Source organism: Schistocerca americana, chromosome 3 (genome assembly GCF_021461395.2).
Source record: "Schistocerca americana isolate TAMUIC-IGC-003095 chromosome 3, iqSchAmer2.1, whole genome shotgun sequence".
Taxonomy (NCBI): Eukaryota; Metazoa; Arthropoda; class Insecta; order Orthoptera; family Acrididae; genus Schistocerca; species Schistocerca americana.
The window spans coordinates 449,895,096-449,912,058 of record NC_060121.1 but is presented as its reverse complement, the minus strand read 5'-3'; the positions used below and the strand labels follow the sequence as shown (position 1 = coordinate 449,912,058).

The window sequence follows — 16,963 nt, the reverse complement described above, 5'->3', positions numbered from 1 at the left end:
TTTTACGGTTATCATTATTGAGTAATCTGTATTTGGTGAAAATCCACATTATAATATTCATGAAATCATTAACGTGGTGTTAAAGCATGCTTCCAAAAGCAATGCAGTCTTGTTGTAACATGTTCTGTTCACTAGCTAGCTATCATTTTTTGTACATTTGTAATTTATATTTTAACTCATCTTTCTGTGATCACTTCTGACAATAAACAGTTTTCACTCAGTGTAGTACATTATTTATTCAGTAGTCCCTTCCCACACTCCTGAAATAAAAACAAAACTCTTAAGTTTTGTCTTAGATTCAAATCACTGTGAAAATAAAAATAACAGAAAAGTAATGAGATGGCAACTTTCTGCTGAAATGAACTGAGTACACAAAATTTCTCTGAAATTTTCATGGACCCGAGTGTGTTCTGTACATTAGACACTTTTGGACAAGGCATTAATCCATAAATCACAACAGTGTGGGAAAAAGTATTAGAGTAGCAAACACAAAGATATCTGAACTTTTGGCAGCTAAAAAGCTAGCTTCTTTTTAATCATAAACTAACTATATTTGGGAAATAGTTAGACACAGTTAACCAATTGTTTATTAATGCACTTAAATCACAAAATAATGCACACTGTAAGGCAATTATGTTGTTCCATTTTGTAATCTTAGGGTGTTCAAGTGCACTTCATCCACAAAATGTTGTTATGAAACTGATACCTGCCCGCATCTCGTGGTCGTGCGGTAGCGTTCTCGCTTCCGACGCCCGGGTTCCCGGGTTCGATTCCCGGCGGTGTCAGGGATTTTCTCTGCCTCGTGATGGCTGGGTGTTGTGTGCTGTCCTTAGGTTAGTTAGGTTTAAGTAGTTCTAAGTTCTAGGGGACTTATGACCACAGCAGTTGAGTCCCATAGTGCTCAGAGCCATTTGAACCATTTGAAACTGATACCTCTTTTGTCCCTAATATCGTCTTCTCTTATTTGCTTAACACATTGACTGTTGCATTCATAGCAATGGATGTTCCATTGCCAGGTCAGGTCAGGTCACGGCATCAGTCACAAGGCTCTACTGTGGCCGCTGGTGGGTGTATGCATCAGGCTAAGGCTCTGCTGTGGCCTTGTACCAATCAGTGTGTTAATTGCTATTTTATTTATTCTTTAGTGAAAAAAATCTGAATTCAGGCATTTTATCTTTGTTGAACAATAAAAGACATCAGCTTCATTTTAAGTGCCAGAACTGGGTAACTGAGAACTGTTTTTTTTTTTTTTTTTTTTATTTGTAACTTGAGTTCCCCAAGATTTGAAAAATGAAATAAATTCTTATGGTGTATGTGTATTGTTATTTTGTTGATACTTTATTATAACATTTGGTCATTCAAACAAAGTTTTATTATTATGATTTCAAGGTTTGTTTATAGCCCAGTAGAGAGAGCTCTGAAAAAGGGGTTGGGTTGCAAAGGATGGAGTAATTTTGATTTTGAGGTATGTTTCATATATTACCCATCTCGGGAAAAATCCAAGTTTTAGACCACCTCCCCTTAATGTGTGTTACTTGTCATCTTGAAAAATCCACTAAGAAAAGTCACTTATTTCATTTTTTCCTCAGTAACTCCCTTCCAGTGCAGTTTAGGCAAAAATATGCTATTATCCATTTCAAAGAGCATGAAACTTCTTGCAAGTTTTGTATATAACATGTTTGAAAATTTGGAACAGCTACTGAGGCACAAGGCTATGGAAACCTGCAAAAATGTCAAGAAATTGCAGAAAGTTAGATATGTCAGATGTTTTGCCTTAACTTTATTATTGCGGTTTTGTACATATAACCAGTGTTGTAGAGTATTTAATTTTCATCAAGATTCATACAAAATATTTGTAATTACTCCCTTATACATGCTGAGAAACATTGTATGAACAATTTTGATTGGCTGGTTGATTGATTGATTGATTGAAGGGGACCCAACATCGATGTCATTATTCCCATTGGATTAGAGAAGGATGGGAAAGGAAGTTGGCCATGCCCTTTCAAAGGAACCATACCATCATTTGCCTGAAGCGATTTAGGAAAATTATGGGAAACCTAAATCAGGATGGCTGGATGCTGCTTTGAATGACCGTCTCTTGGATGCGAGTCCAGTGTGCTAACTGCTGTGCCACCTCATTATGTAAAAATTTTAGTGAAAGTGGACTCGAAACTGAAAATACCATTCTCACTCAAAAATAGTATTCCCAAATGTAATATCTTTGAACCATTATGTATGTAATCTCTACGTGTAGTAGGGACCACACTTGCAATGGGACAAAGTCCACATTTCACTCTGCCTTCTTGCCCTTACCACAGAAATGGCAAACACCAAAGTTGATGTAGTAGATGGTGGCTATTTCCTACACGAGAGTTTACTGGAATCAGAGTGAATGTTTTTCTGCTATTTTTAAAAGATGTGACCTAAGTACAGTGACATCATGGTCAAAATTCTGTGGCAGTTTTTGATGGGTGGTAGTCTTTGATGGGTACTCTACAGAAGAAAATAAATAGAGCATGAAAAACACCAAAGGAGCTTGTTGTTCCAGGTTACAATCTTGTGCAGAAGTTCACTTTGATAGTACCATGTTTCCACAGATGCCAAAGGATAAATTGTGATTGGAAAAAAAAGTCTCGCTCCATCTCATTGCTTCAGAACGAATTTCATTGAGCAAAAGTGGACACCAAGCAGGCAACAGAAGATACAGATCTGTTAATTGTGAGAAATTCCATTTCATTGTCCCCTGAACATGATTCTGTTATTAGTGGAGAAGACATTGAGCTTGTGATTTTGGTGATGGCTTTAATGCAAAACAATGTATTCTTTTGCAAACCTGGAATGGGTAACATAGCTACATTGTGTTCCAAACATCCTTCAAATATAAATATATTGTGGAGAGCATTATTTCTCCATGCAATAAGTGGTTGAAATAGCATCTCTGCTCTGTTTGGACAGTGGAAAACTAAATTTTGTGCCACACCTGACAATGATGCTTTCCATGATAAAAATGTTCTGATTTTCAAAGATCCAGCTGCAGTAAAAGTGAAGATTGTGGAAGCAACTGAAAATTTCATAGTGGCACTTCATGGACCCATCTCCAAAACTTCTATAGATTAGCTGTATATCTTTGCTTTCTTAAAGCTGCTACAAACACCAAATTCAATTTGGCACACCTACCTCCAAAAAAGGACCAGTTCAACATCATGCATACAGAACTTACCTGCAAGTTCTAAACTGGATGGGGTATGAAAGACACACCCTCAAGTGAGCCTGGAAGGAGGATACAACATACACACACACATGGAAGCCTACCCCCTATAAAAGATACCAACCATTTCCCACCGACTCTCCACAGTTCTTGTTCCTTTACCACATTGTGCCCTGCTCATCACTCTTGATGCCACCTCCCTTTACACCAGTATCCCTAATGCCCATGGCCTAGCCGCTACTGAACACCACCTTTCCCAACAGCCTACATATTGCAAACCTACAACCTCCTTCCTGGTCACCATGTCCAACTACAACCTCACCCACAATTACTTCCCCTTTGAAGGAATTACCTACAAACAAATCTGGGAGTATGGCAGTGGGCAACAGCATGGTGGCACCATCCTATACCAACCTGTTAGTGAGCCACCTAGAGGAATCCTTTCTGACCACCCAGAATCCCAAACCCCCACCTGTTTAAGATTCATTGATGACATTTTCGTGATCTGGACTGAGGGTGAGGACACCCTATCTACATTCCTCCAGAACCTCAACACCTTCTCCCCCACTCCACCTGGTCCTCCTCAATCCAACAAGCCACCTTCCTTGATGCTGACCTCTACCTCTAAGATAGCGACATCACTACCTCTGTGCATATCAAACCTACCAACCACCAGCAATACCTTCACTACAAAGCTGCTGCCTATTCCATACAAAAAATCCCTTCCATGCAGCCTATCCACCCATGGCTGTTGTATCTGTAGTGATGAATATCCCTCTCTAAATATACCAAGGGTCTCACTGAGGCCTTCACAGACCATAATTACACTCCTAACCTTGTACAGGAATAGATGATATCCTATACCTTTTCTTTCCAGTCACCCATCACCTCCCAAAGTCCCACCTTCGCCGCAGAGCAGCATCTCCCCCCCCCCCCCCCCCTTGTGACTCAGTACTGCCAAGGACTGGAGCAACTGAATCACATTCTCTGCCAGGGTTTTGACTCTCTCCTCATGCCCTGAAATGAGGAATGTCCAACCCACTATTCTCCACATCCCTCCCACAGTGGTATTTTGCCACCTGCTGAACCTACACAATATCCTCGTCAGGCCTTACACAACCACTGCTCCCAACCCCTTGCTTCATGGTTCATAGCCCTATAATAAGACATAGATGTAAGACCTGTCCCATACATTCTCCTACCACCACCTACTCCAGTTCGGCCGAAAGCATCACCTATCCCATCAATGGCAGGGCTACCTGTGAAACTAGTCGTGTGATCTATAAGCTAAGCTGCAACCATTATGCTTCATTCTACATGGGCATGACAACCAATAAGCTGTCTGTCTGCATAAATGGTCACAGACAAACTGTGGCCAACAAACAGCTAGACCAGTAGCTGAGCAACAAACAGCTAGACCAGTTGCTGAGCAACAAACAGCTAGACCAGTTGCTGAGCAACAAACAGCTAGACCAGTTGCTGAGCACACTGCCCAACACAACATTTGTCATTTTAATGACTGCTTCACAGTCTGTGCCATCTGGATCCTTCCTACCAACACCAGCTTTTCTGAATTGTGCATGTGGGAACTATCCCTGCAATATATCCTATATTCCCGTAACCCTCCTGACCTCAACCTTCAATAGTCATTGTCCTTCACCCACCTGTTCCCTTCCCCATTCCCAAGCCACAGCCTTCTGTTCCAGAAGCACACCCACCGTCTTTTTACTTCCTTCCTTTTCCACCCCCCACCATCTAACCTCCTGACTTCACCTAACAGCCCTACCCTCTCTCCATCTCAACCCTGTATGCTCCCACGGAGAGCACTTTACTGTACTCCACCTATACCATGCTCTACCTCTCCCTCCCCACCCCAGCTATCCCCAACACCCATATTGCGCAGTTACTTAGTCTGGTCCCAGCAGCCAGAGACTGTGGTCACAGGTGCATAAGGGCTGCGTTTGCGTGAATGTGTGTGTGTGTGTGTGTGTGTGTGTGTGTGTGTGTGTGTGTGTGTGTGTGTTATATTGCCTTTTTCAGAAGAAGGCCTTCTGGCTGAAAACTTATGCATTTAGTAGCCTTAAGAATCATTACAACTGTATTTAAGATACATTTATTGTGTCACAATTGTAGATTAACACCTCTCCTGTGGAGAGGGCAGCTATTCACTCCTTTATGAATGACGAATTCTTGGTAGTAGTTTTACCAGCTGATAAGGGGAATGCCACAGTTATTTGAACATGGGATAATTAGGTCCTTGAGATGGATTCACTACTCAATGAGCTGGCTTACAAAAGATTATGTAATAACCCCACAGCAAGGATTAAATACAAGACTCTTTCACTTTTAAAAACTGAGTGCACATTTTTGGAGGATTTGTGCAAGAAACTTCATTGTGGTGCTTATGTTCCACCACGATTGCATGGCCTATCAAAGACTCAGTATGAAGGATTGCCCTTAAGCCCTATTGTAAGTCATTTGGATGTGCCCACTTACAACCTAGTGAAGTACTCAATACCTGTTCTTTGCCCATTTATTGCCAATTGCAAGCTTCATATTTATAATTATGTGGATTTTATTCAATAGCTGAAATCTTTGAGTTTGTATCATTTGGATAGTTCTACAGTTTGATTAGCAAGAAACCAGATGAAAAGTTGTTAAGCTTTGTTGTTATGTGCTGACATCCAATTATTCATTTAATAATACTTTTTAACGGACTGATGGAGAGGCTACGCCCATAGTTGCCGATTTATTCATGGAGGACTTTTGAGGATAAGGAACTGAGGACTTCAGCTTTGTAACCAAGATGTTTCTGGAGATTCATCAACAACATATTTTTTGCCTGGCACCATGCTCACAAGCAGTTTTTGGACTACTTCAGCTTTGCTCATCCCACAATTAAATTAACGCGGTAGCTGAAAAAGTTTGCAAGCTTCCAGTTTTGGATGTAATGGTTTACATAAAACATGATGGTAATCTGGAACATATTGTTCACCATAAACGACACACCCACTATACCAACCCAATGACATCCATAGTACTCTTGGTACACAAGAGAATACACTATTTCCAATATGGATAGTCTAAATCAAGAGCTTGCATACTTGGCATCTATGTTTAAGGAAAATGAATACTCCAAGAAGCAAATTTGTTGATAATAGATTGTGGACCATCTCCATAGATGAATGAAGAGCAGCATGGATCTGTGGCCTTTATTCCTTACACTGGGAGCTTATCCCTAACAACTGGAAGAATTTTAAGGAGATTCGACATTAAGCTTGTGTTCTGTGCACCTGCCAAGATTAGGATACTACTCATCTCTGTTAAGAATGATTTGGGACTTAGGAAACCTGTCAATGTGGGAAGGCCAGTCTATTTGCACAGTCCAAAAATGGTGAGTGAAACCATTGCCATCACACAAGGCCCCATCAGCCTGAAAACATTTTCAAATGAAGGACTCAAGATGAAATTTGACGAGACTCTGATAGGTGGCTGTATGTCTGCTTTTTGTGACTGTTTATAAGGAGGCAACTGAAATATGGTTTGGCAGACAACTTGATTAATGGAGACAAGCACTTTTCTCTTAGTACGTCATGAAACAGTACACAATCTCATAATATCTAAACACAACTTTCTTTGGTGTGGCCGGCCTGTGTGTCTGAGGACAGTCTTCACGTGTTCTACATAACGGCACCAGTTTTCCATTACAAGTTGTGCCAAAAGCCCCATCTTGGGAGCAGCACCTGTGATGGGCAGAGCATGTGCCACATACAACAGGGGGGCCTTGTAGGATGATTGTTTCCAGCATTGGCATCTGTTTTCTGAGAGTCTCAGCAGCAGCCATGCCCTTTACACAGATACCATCTTAGCATTTTCCTTAAGCGATTATGGGAAACCATGGAAAACCCAAACCTGGATGGTCAGGCAGGAATTTGAACCATTGTCCTCCAAAATGTTAGTCCAGTGTGCTGACCACTGCACCACCTCCTTTAGTTTTGTAAAAGGGAACACACTGGCTTTCTTGACCCACTGCCTGCCTGTCTAGGGGTGATTAACACAACGCCCAATCAAGGCAGTCTGTGACATGAGACCATATTCAGTTCAAGAAGCCATAGTGAACAACTGTCCAAGTTAGATAATGAATGAATTTGTCATGCAGAAGTAATATTTTGTGAAGTCAACTGTTGTTATTTTTATGGATTTCTCTTGAAGGCACAGTGGCACCCCCTTCCTCATATCTTACAGAGCCCAAATTTCATCCTACACATTTTTGCATAGAACAGAACCAAACTGGAGGGTAGCCCAAGCATAATCATAAAATTTTGTAAAAGAGGCTTGAGTGTGGCTTCAGCTGCCAGGGGATGCAGTCATGTGTGCGTGAGTTGCGTTTGCACGCGTGTGTGTGTGTGTGTGTGTGTGTGTGTGTGTGTGTGTGTGTGTGTGTGTGTGTGTGTATATATAGAGGGTGAGGGGGGAGGGCTATTTTCGACAAAGGCCTTGATGGCCGAAAGCTTATAATAGGATAGTCTTTTTTGTTGTGCCTATCTGCAGGTCAGCATCTCTGCTGTATGGCGAGTAGCAACTTCCCTTTTCATAATATTGTTACATTCCATCCTGGATTTTCCATTGTTTGATAAGAAATAAATTGTGAAGCATAACTTTTTCAAAGGTTTACTGAAGCTTCTGTTTCTACCCATGCAATGTTCCTGCATGCACCTCTTCAAAACCCTGTTGCACCTAAGCTGCAAATTGTCACAACTGAATAAAATCTCCTGTATTGGCAGTCAATGGTACTCTAGTAGCTAGAACTCTTCTCTATTTCACTACTGACATCTACCAGAATGTTTTCAATCCAAGGCTGCACCGCCCTGACACACTAATAGCTTCAACTAGCCATCTAGATTAGTCTTTATTACTGATACAAATCTCTGGTATACTACTGTGTTTCAGATGTCCTCTTTAAGACAGTCATTCATATAACACAAACGATTAAAGAACCATTTTAAAGTTGTGTATTTCACCACCAGATCAAATGCCATGTAATATGCTCTACACAACAAAACTGCCACTGCTGGCCAGCAAAATTGTTTCATAACATCATTTGATGAAATGCAAATATATTAATCCACAAAATAGATCATAAAAACAACGTTTTCCCAGTTGTAAATTAGCTAATAAATATACCTGTTCACCAACCTCCCCCCCCCCCCCCCCTAAATCATGAATTAAAGAGGCATGTGTGACACAGTGCATATCTGTAGGAACAGACCACATGTGTAGCACAAGGGATTTTGGGATAAGTAGTTGTACTGAACATCATACTGTTGAGTGGCCGGCTATTCTGCAGCAGTGCATTCACTGACACTAGTCCCTCAAATCTGCTCTTTTTGAATTTAAGTTGCAATGTAATCCACAGAAAAAATCTAAATTACACTAATATGTTGCACTCATTTTATTTTGTGCTCTTCACAATTGTACAGTTTCAGCTGTGTAACCATTTTCAACTGCCTGCATCTTGAAGACTCAAGGTTATTTCCACAAGCATATATGTACCACATGGAAATAAGCTTGAGTCATCAGGGCACAGACACTTGAAAACGGCTACACAGCAGAAATGAAAAATACATAATGCAAGGACATTTAAATCCCAAACAACGACAGCCAGTGAGGCAGTATTACTCAGAAAAAATGCTGTTTTTATGTCCAAAGTGTTGTTCCTCCAGCCTCCCACTATTTCAAAAGCCATTAAATTCTTTGATATCTTCACATGCCAAAAATATTGCCTTGCTGTTGACACGGTTTCAGGTAAACAATGTACTACACTACCAATGATTTGCAACAAAAGATAGCAGTGTATCATAACAAGTATTTATTAACACCACTGTTGCCATATATATGTACAAAACAAATAAATCTTGTAAAATAAAAATATCAGTTTCTGTATTTATAGCAACAAAGGAGGCTATACACAGGTATTATGCAAGTGGCATCTATAACCAACTCAATAATAGACTTCTGAATTTGACTACGTATTTCATCTCTGTGCCCCCAGTTTCTTCTTAGGTTCCTCTGTACTCCTGGAATTGCTGTCTGACGATTCTTTTCCTTCATCATCAGTGCGCGGCTTCCTCTGATTCTGCTTTGACACTTCACTAGTGTGACTGACTGGATTTTTTCCCTCCAACGCCATTCGAATTAGCAGCAAAATACGATGAGGCTCCAGAGTATATTCTTTTTTCCCTGGAGAAAAAAAGATCACTTATCAGAACTTAGAGAACAATGGCTTATACATGAAATTAATGAAAATCAATGCAATGCAACAAAACCTGTCATCACTCATTGCATCACATAATTATAGAACTGGAACAACAGTTCTGGAAGAAAAGCCTGTACTATATTTTTCAAAATTATTTATTAAAATCACCTTCACTCCAATCAAAACTGTATCGGTTTCCATTGTCTACTTCCCTTGTTGACCAACAGCTCCAATACATCACCCACCGCCTGGCTTCCCATACCAAACACTTCCTTTACCACCACTCAAACATTCCCATCACATTACCGTCCAAATTCTACTTGTCACTACTGACATGATTTCCTTGCATACCAACATCTCCTACGTCCACTGCCTTGCCACTGTTGAACTTTACTTTTCTCAATGTCCTACTGATCCAAACCTACTGTCTATCTCATACAGAGGAAACCTTCCTAGTAACTCAATCCTAAATCTCTTGACGGTTCAGATTTATTGATGATACTTTCATGATATGGATTCAGGGCCAGGATATTTATCGTCATTCCTTCACAATCTCAAAACGTCCCCTCATATCTGCTTCACATGGTCCTCTTGAACCCAACACATCACCTCCCTGAGTGTCAACAGAGCCCATATTTTTATGAATGTCAAACTGTCCATTAAATGTCAAACTGGAAGGATACCAATCTTCCCAAAAGACATGTGCATAGGTGATTATGTACAGTGCCGATGTATGGTGCACTTATCTTCACTTTTGAATGATTTCCTCCAGTCCGTCTCCTCTAGTTGCATGTAACTTAAAGGTCTAGTAACAGAACCTCGTACAAGATTGCCTTACTTGCTTATATGAATAAAATTTTGATTTCACTCACAAGCTATTGCTGACATGATATCTGGAGTCAAATTACAGAAGGTTGATAAACATTGAAAATACTTTACCCACAGGTTTAAAGAAATAAGGGAACAAAAAAGAAATTTTCAATAAACAAGTGAAGCCATATAGAGGTTTCTTCTTTCATCTAACAAAGTTGTATACAGTGTAGCAAAGAGCAACAAACCTCACAGCACATCGGAAGCCCTTATTTCATCAGTTGCTCTGGAAATAGTACCTATTATGATAAGTGAGCCAGTTGCAAAGCTACAATAAAGTGTACCTTTGTCAGACAACGCCACTAATCTTCATAAACTGGATACAAATGGCAGCGTTAATGATCAATTAACTGACAAACCCAAAGGTAAAGCATGGGGTATTTTTGATCCATCATTGCAACGACAGACAAAAAATCCTCATGAATTATAAAGCAACTACGGACACTAAGCCCACAAAAATGAAGGAAAAAAATCAGAGGAAAAGGCGTTGTCACTGTTCAGTTGGATGGAGCTACAGACAACGACAGTGATGCACATCTAATTTGTTACGTGCAGTTTATAAATAACAAATTTCATAAAGATTTTCTTTTCTGTACAAAAATAACTGTTAGAGCAAAAGCGACATATCTCTTTGTAATACTACACTCTTTTAAAGAAGAAACATCATCAATTAGGAAAATCGTAGGCTTGTGTACAGATGAAGGTTGCAGTACGGTTGGCCGCTGCACTGGATTGCTAGCTCTGATGGCTCCTCATGCTATTTCGACACACGTTTTACTCACTGAGAAGCAGTGGCATTATAAAGCATGAGCCTGTGCTTCATTAGGTTCATTCAATCGGTTATTGAAGTGATAAATTCCATTGAAAGCCTGTCACTTAAGTCAAGGGGTTTTCAACAATGTGTGTATAATTCATTACAGTAACTCTCAATGGCTTTCACTGAGAATATCTTGAAACAGGAAAGGGTGTATGAACTCAGGAACGAAGTCGTAGACAGTGACTGTTCTGAAGATGGAGAATCTTTGTGATATCCAGAATGAGATTTTCACTCTGCAGCGGAGTGTGTGCTGATATGAAACTTCCTGGCAGATTAAAACTGTGTGCCAGACCAAGACTCGAACTCGGGACCTTTGCCTTTCGCGGGCAAGTGCTCTACCAAGTGAGCTACCCAAGCACGGCTCACGCCCCGTCCTCACAGCTTTATTACTGCCAGTACCTCACTCTGGCAAAGTTCATGGGTGTAGGAGTCTGGCAGAGGTCTTCTGCCAGGTAGTCACTGCGATTCATAACAGGGTCATTCCATATCAAATAACCCAATAAAAAATAAATTTTACACCCACCTCGTTAGATTTTCATGAAATTTGGCTCAAATGGTTCTAATACCATCCTGACAACACCTGCAATTTTTTTTTTGCTGTATCTCTTAGTTTTTTTATAAATTTTGAAAGTTTTTATGTTTTGCGTTTTCTGAACCTTTTGCGTTTTCTGAACCTTCGGAAATGGTCAGTTTAATTTGTATTCCAAATTTTAAATTTGCATATCTTAAAAACTCTTTTAGATAACATCATGAATTTTTGCAGCAAGTTTATTTATTATACATATTTGAAGATAAAAATGATGCTATTAAAATATATTAATATTTTCTATGAAAAAAAATTATATATATATGTTTTTTTTTTAATAAGAATTGCAATATCTCGAGTCTCAGACCTGATAGAATGCTCAAATTTGTTTTAATTTACTCTTAAACATATAGGCTACTTGATAAAACAAAAATAATGATGGCTTTTTAACATGTTTATTAATTATAGTAGATTACATTAGAATTATGTACAAAGATAGTTTACTTACGGCACTTATGTATAACCCAACCGATTGCTTGAAACATTGAATTTTTTGAGTAATTTTGTCTTTTTAATAAACATTAATGCTGATTCAAACTGTTTTTCCACTTCATCCAAGAGCTTTCAGTTCTTTTGATACAGTCTTTTTTGAAGTAATACATTCTCCCAGTGCCGCTTGATTGAGGTGCGTCTACTACACAGACTATGTGCTCCAAAGGCACTATGCAGGAATCTTCTCTTTCAGGCCAATAAAATGATGCAGCGGGTCCTGAAGGATGTAGAAATAGAATTTCTGCATCTTCTTCATCATTGAATATTGTTTTTACCAGTCCAAAGTACCAGTTACCATCATAATTTGCAGCCACATAGCAATTTATGGATGGTTCAACATGAACCCAATCAGTAGAAGAATGGAAAGAAAAGACTAAGGAGGGTTTTACACTATCTGTAGTCCTTCTAATTTCAAGGTTGTTTGTTGGAAGTGGTTTGAAGTTATGAAAACTTCTAGTTCCAGGAATGGTTCGGGTTGCTGAAAAACGTTTTTCTAGTTTTAGCCGTAGCAAATCAGCTTCTTTTTTGTCAATAAATTGAAAATGAATGTTTTCAATATGTTTTTCACAAAACTTATACACATCGATTGCTGTCATTATTTGTTCTTTGTCTGAAAGCTGCAGACTGGCTTTCCTTAAAATTCTTTTAATAGTTCCTCCTAGGCCATCACAAATTGACTTCCCATGACTTGTTGCAAAAAAAGAGTGTTGGGCCTTCAAATTAAAGTCTCTCAAGTGTTCAGTCAAATTTTTAAAACTGTTTCTATTTTTGTACTGCCCAGCACAACCATCTGTAAAGTAGTGAACTGAGTCAATGTCAGTATGATGTAATGACAGCCACTTTGTAATTTCTTTTTGTACAAAGTTAACAAAACCAGTGTCATGTTCATGGTCATCACTAATAAAACAGTAGTTGGAAACAAAAACATTGTTTTCCTCATTTCTTAGAAAAACTCCAACTGGGTGTAGAGTACAACCACCTCTATTCCACTGGTAACTTTGGATCTCATTTTGTATAACAAAGGAATAATTTTCACTGAAATCCATCACAATAATTGCTGTTTTGGGTGGTGGGTCTTCTTTCAATCTTTTAAAGGCTGCTGATTGGGATTTTGCTATAAACGAGTGTGGGGTGAGCTTCTCCAATGACCTAACCAATAAAGAAATGTAGTCTTCAACACTGATAGACTGTTTGATCATTTCTGCCCTGTCTGTGTTAACCCACTGACTGATTACATTTTCTTCTTCTAAATCATAATCTTCACTTAGATTTTCAGTTAAGCACTCTGCTAGTGCAGTATTTGCAGGACAGCTGTTGCAATGATGTAGCATGCAGTTTTGGTTTTCTGTGTTGCACACAAGCATCTTAATTAGGTCTTTATAAGATTCTTCAATTTTCACAGCATCCAGTAATAGTTTAACATTCTGGTGGATACTGCATACACATAAAGTGTGTGTGCCTGCAGCACCAGCAAGGATACACCATTTAGGTCTCAAGAAACAAAATTTTGAAAATCCTACTTCTACCTCGGGATTCTCCCATTTGAAAGAATAACAGAGTTCTCTCAAGTTACACAAAATGAGTCTTTTTTGCATGTACACATTTTTTTGAACACTTACTTTGTCTTTTGTTCCAGGTAGCACTCTGGAACTTTCATCCTTTTCATAAAAATCTGTTACAAGTCTTACTGTATTTTCAGAAAGAGTTTTACCTTTTTTTTGACCAGGAGTTTCCAAAATACCCTTTTCAGATTTTAGCTTTCTAGCTTGTCGCACCATGTACTCACTTACATTAAATTCTTTCATCACTTTATTTCGAGTCCAAGAATCTGGAGCCAAGGTCAGAATCTGGATTTTTCTAGACCTCCCAACAGATGAAATCTTCTCTTTCATAAGAGAAATCATTACATCAAAATCCTCTGCTTTCTCAACCACACTTTTATCTTCTTCGTCATCATCAGAACTTGGTGCATCATATTTTAATGCTTTTGAAACTGCCTTTTTTGCAGACTTTTCAATACTGCTAACCTTCCTTTTAAAATAAGACCCTTTACTTTGTTCTGACAAGCCATGAAGCTTTATCGGTGTTAAATCTAAATAATCAAGAGCAATGTTTGTTTGTACGAGGGATTCATTTCTGGATTCCAATGATTCTAATTCAACCATGACTTCATCATCTGTTTCACTTTCATTGACTTCAACTCTTAATTTTTCCTCACAAAAGTTACGGCATGTTGAGCAAAGCTTTTGTCCAGGTTTTATGCTAATATTTTTTGTCCGTAATTGTTTAGAAAGATCCATGCCTACACTTCTCAACGATTTTTTGATGGGCTTTTTGTGTTTTTTTAGTGGGTCTACACATGTTGTTTGATACTTTTCAAAAACATTTAAAAAGTAGTAGCTGTGGTGTGAACATATATTCTTAAATTCACACAGATTAATTCCAGATCTTAAGTGGTTCAAATATTTTTCTTCCTCACTCAATTCAGATACCGGTTGTAACTTTTTTGAAGGTGTGTAGGTTGTTTGGAAACAGTCAGATTTTTTAAATAACCCTACGCTACAGGTTTGAGTATCTGACATACTGATTTCACTTTTGGTCTGATTACTGTTCTGGTTACTTTTGTAGGATATTGGAAAAGAATCTCTGTAAACTAAGCAACAGTACTTACTGAGAGTTCGAATAAACTTAATAAAATACTATCCAAGCACTATTTAACACTGTAATAATTTTTTACTTCAAAACACAGGAGTAACAATACAAAATCCAAGTGTACATTGTTACTCCAAGAAGACAAAAACTTATTTTCCGTGTCTAAGTCACTTGGTACTTTTTATTTTTAAAATATAATTAATATTATTTTAAAAATTAGATAACTATTAAACAGGTTAAAAAGCCAACATAATTTTTCTTTTATCTAATAGCCTATACAATTAAGAGTATTTTAAAACAAATTTGAGCTTTCTATCAGGTCTGAGACTCTAGATATTGCAGTTTTTGTAAAACTAAACATCCGTTAGCTACAAAAATAAAAATAAAAGACTTATAAATTTTTTTTCATTTGGAAGAATGTAATACATCTTTATGGTAATTTTTTTAACATTTAGATATAATACACAAACTTATTCCAAAATTTCATACTGATATCTTGAGTATTCTTTAATATACAAATTTTTTTAGTTGTGAGGACACGTTTAAGTTACAATTTCCGACTGCTGAAACAAAGCCAAATCTAAAAACTTTAAAAATTTATAAAAAAAACTATAAGAGATAGAGCAAAAAAATTTTACAAGTGCTTTCAGGATGATAAAAGAAGTAATTGTACCAAGTTTCATCAAAATCTGACATGGTTGGTGTCAAGGCCTGGGTGACTTGACATGGAATGACCCAACAACAGTGGTGGAACCTTTGTCTGCAGGTAGGATGATGAGCTCATGATTTGTTTTGAGGCTGTGTATAGATGTTCTTTCTTCTACTGAAAGGTTGGCGGCCTTGAGAAGGAAGGTGAGGCTAAGTTGAAGGTAAGGAATTTCTGGAAGGTGATCAGCGGGTGGTTAGGTGGGAGGGGGTGAGTATCATGGTTGGACGGTGGCACGCATTGGAAGAGGCAAGGTTCAATGTTGGAGTTAGGGTGGTTTTGGTTGGAAGGATTGTCAGCAAAGATGTGCTTCCATTGCAGCGATCAGGAGAAGGAAAGTAGGTCTTTGACAAGTCCAGCATGGCTAAATTTGGGTGTAGGGCTACAGGTGAGGCCTTTGGATGGGATTGAACTTGGGGAGCTGAGGGTTTTGGTGGAAAGGTCATCACTGTTACAGGAATGTTTTGGCTCTAGATCTGGTGGACAGTTGGTAGGGAGTTTCGGGGGATGTGGCAAGTTGAAAAGGTCAACTAGGCAAGGTTTAGCTGCTATGAGGGGTGCACGAGGAGAAACACTATGGGTACTATAGGGGTTGGAGAGTGGTGCCCCGAGGTGGCAGTAGCATGTCATCAGGTTGGATGATTTATGGAGGTGGTGTCTCGAATGCTCCTCCAGCTGCTAGAGAGCAAGGGATTCAATTTCAGAGATGTGACGTACGAAGTACAGATTGCAGAGTAGTGGTATCTTGCGGAGGGAGCAGAGGTGGTTCTAGGATGCCTGTGTCATAGAGAAGTGTTTTTACAGTACCAGGTTTATGAGAACCAGCAATTGGTGGGATCTGAAAAGGTGTAGGTCACTGTGAAAGGAGGGGTGGGATCCAGAGAAAGCAATTTTTACAGTTAGGCCGTTTTTGGGGGGGAGGGGGGGGGATGCCATGGTTTGGGCTGCATTTGAGAAACAGGATGTGGGACTGGGTTTTAGACAGGAAAGATACTTTTCTGAATTGGCGCAGAAAAATGGAGGAAGTGACCATTGTGGCAGGAAAAATGCACAGGAAATGGGAATGACGCAGAAATGGGCAAAATGAGTGTTGTTAATTGTGAGAGGAACTGCATAAGCAAAAAGGCGTGTAAATATGCCTAAAAAATATGTAGGCATGCAGAACCAGGCACAGATATGTAAAAATACGCACAGATATGTAAAAATACATATAAATACGTAAAAATATATGAAACCACATAAAACCAAGCACAAATACGTTAAAAACATACAGAAACATGGTGAAAAAAATGATGAAATATGGTAGTGTATGTGTGTTTGTTGTGATAAGCGAAAAGAGAGGAAGAGGGGAACAGTTAGATTTAGGATCGAAA

At 38.9% G+C, this 16,963-nt stretch overlaps 1 protein-coding gene across 2 annotated transcripts in view; it reads right to left on the bottom strand.

Moving 5' to 3' along the window:
• Nucleotides 1-9,065: 9,065 nt before the first annotated feature.
• Nucleotides 9,066-16,963, bottom strand: part of LOC124606904 (protein tumorous imaginal discs, mitochondrial-like) — a 134,359-nt gene continuing 126,461 nt past the window's right edge. The window contains exon 8 of one of the 2 annotated variants that reach the window (XM_047139005.1): nucleotides 9,066-9,451. In XM_047139005.1, the coding sequence (XP_046994961.1) occupies nucleotides 9,246-9,451 (206 nt within the window). In that variant the 3' untranslated portion in view covers nucleotides 9,066-9,245. The remainder of the gene's footprint in view (nucleotides 9,452-16,963) is intronic. The other variant, XM_047139006.1, reaches the window with a different exon arrangement.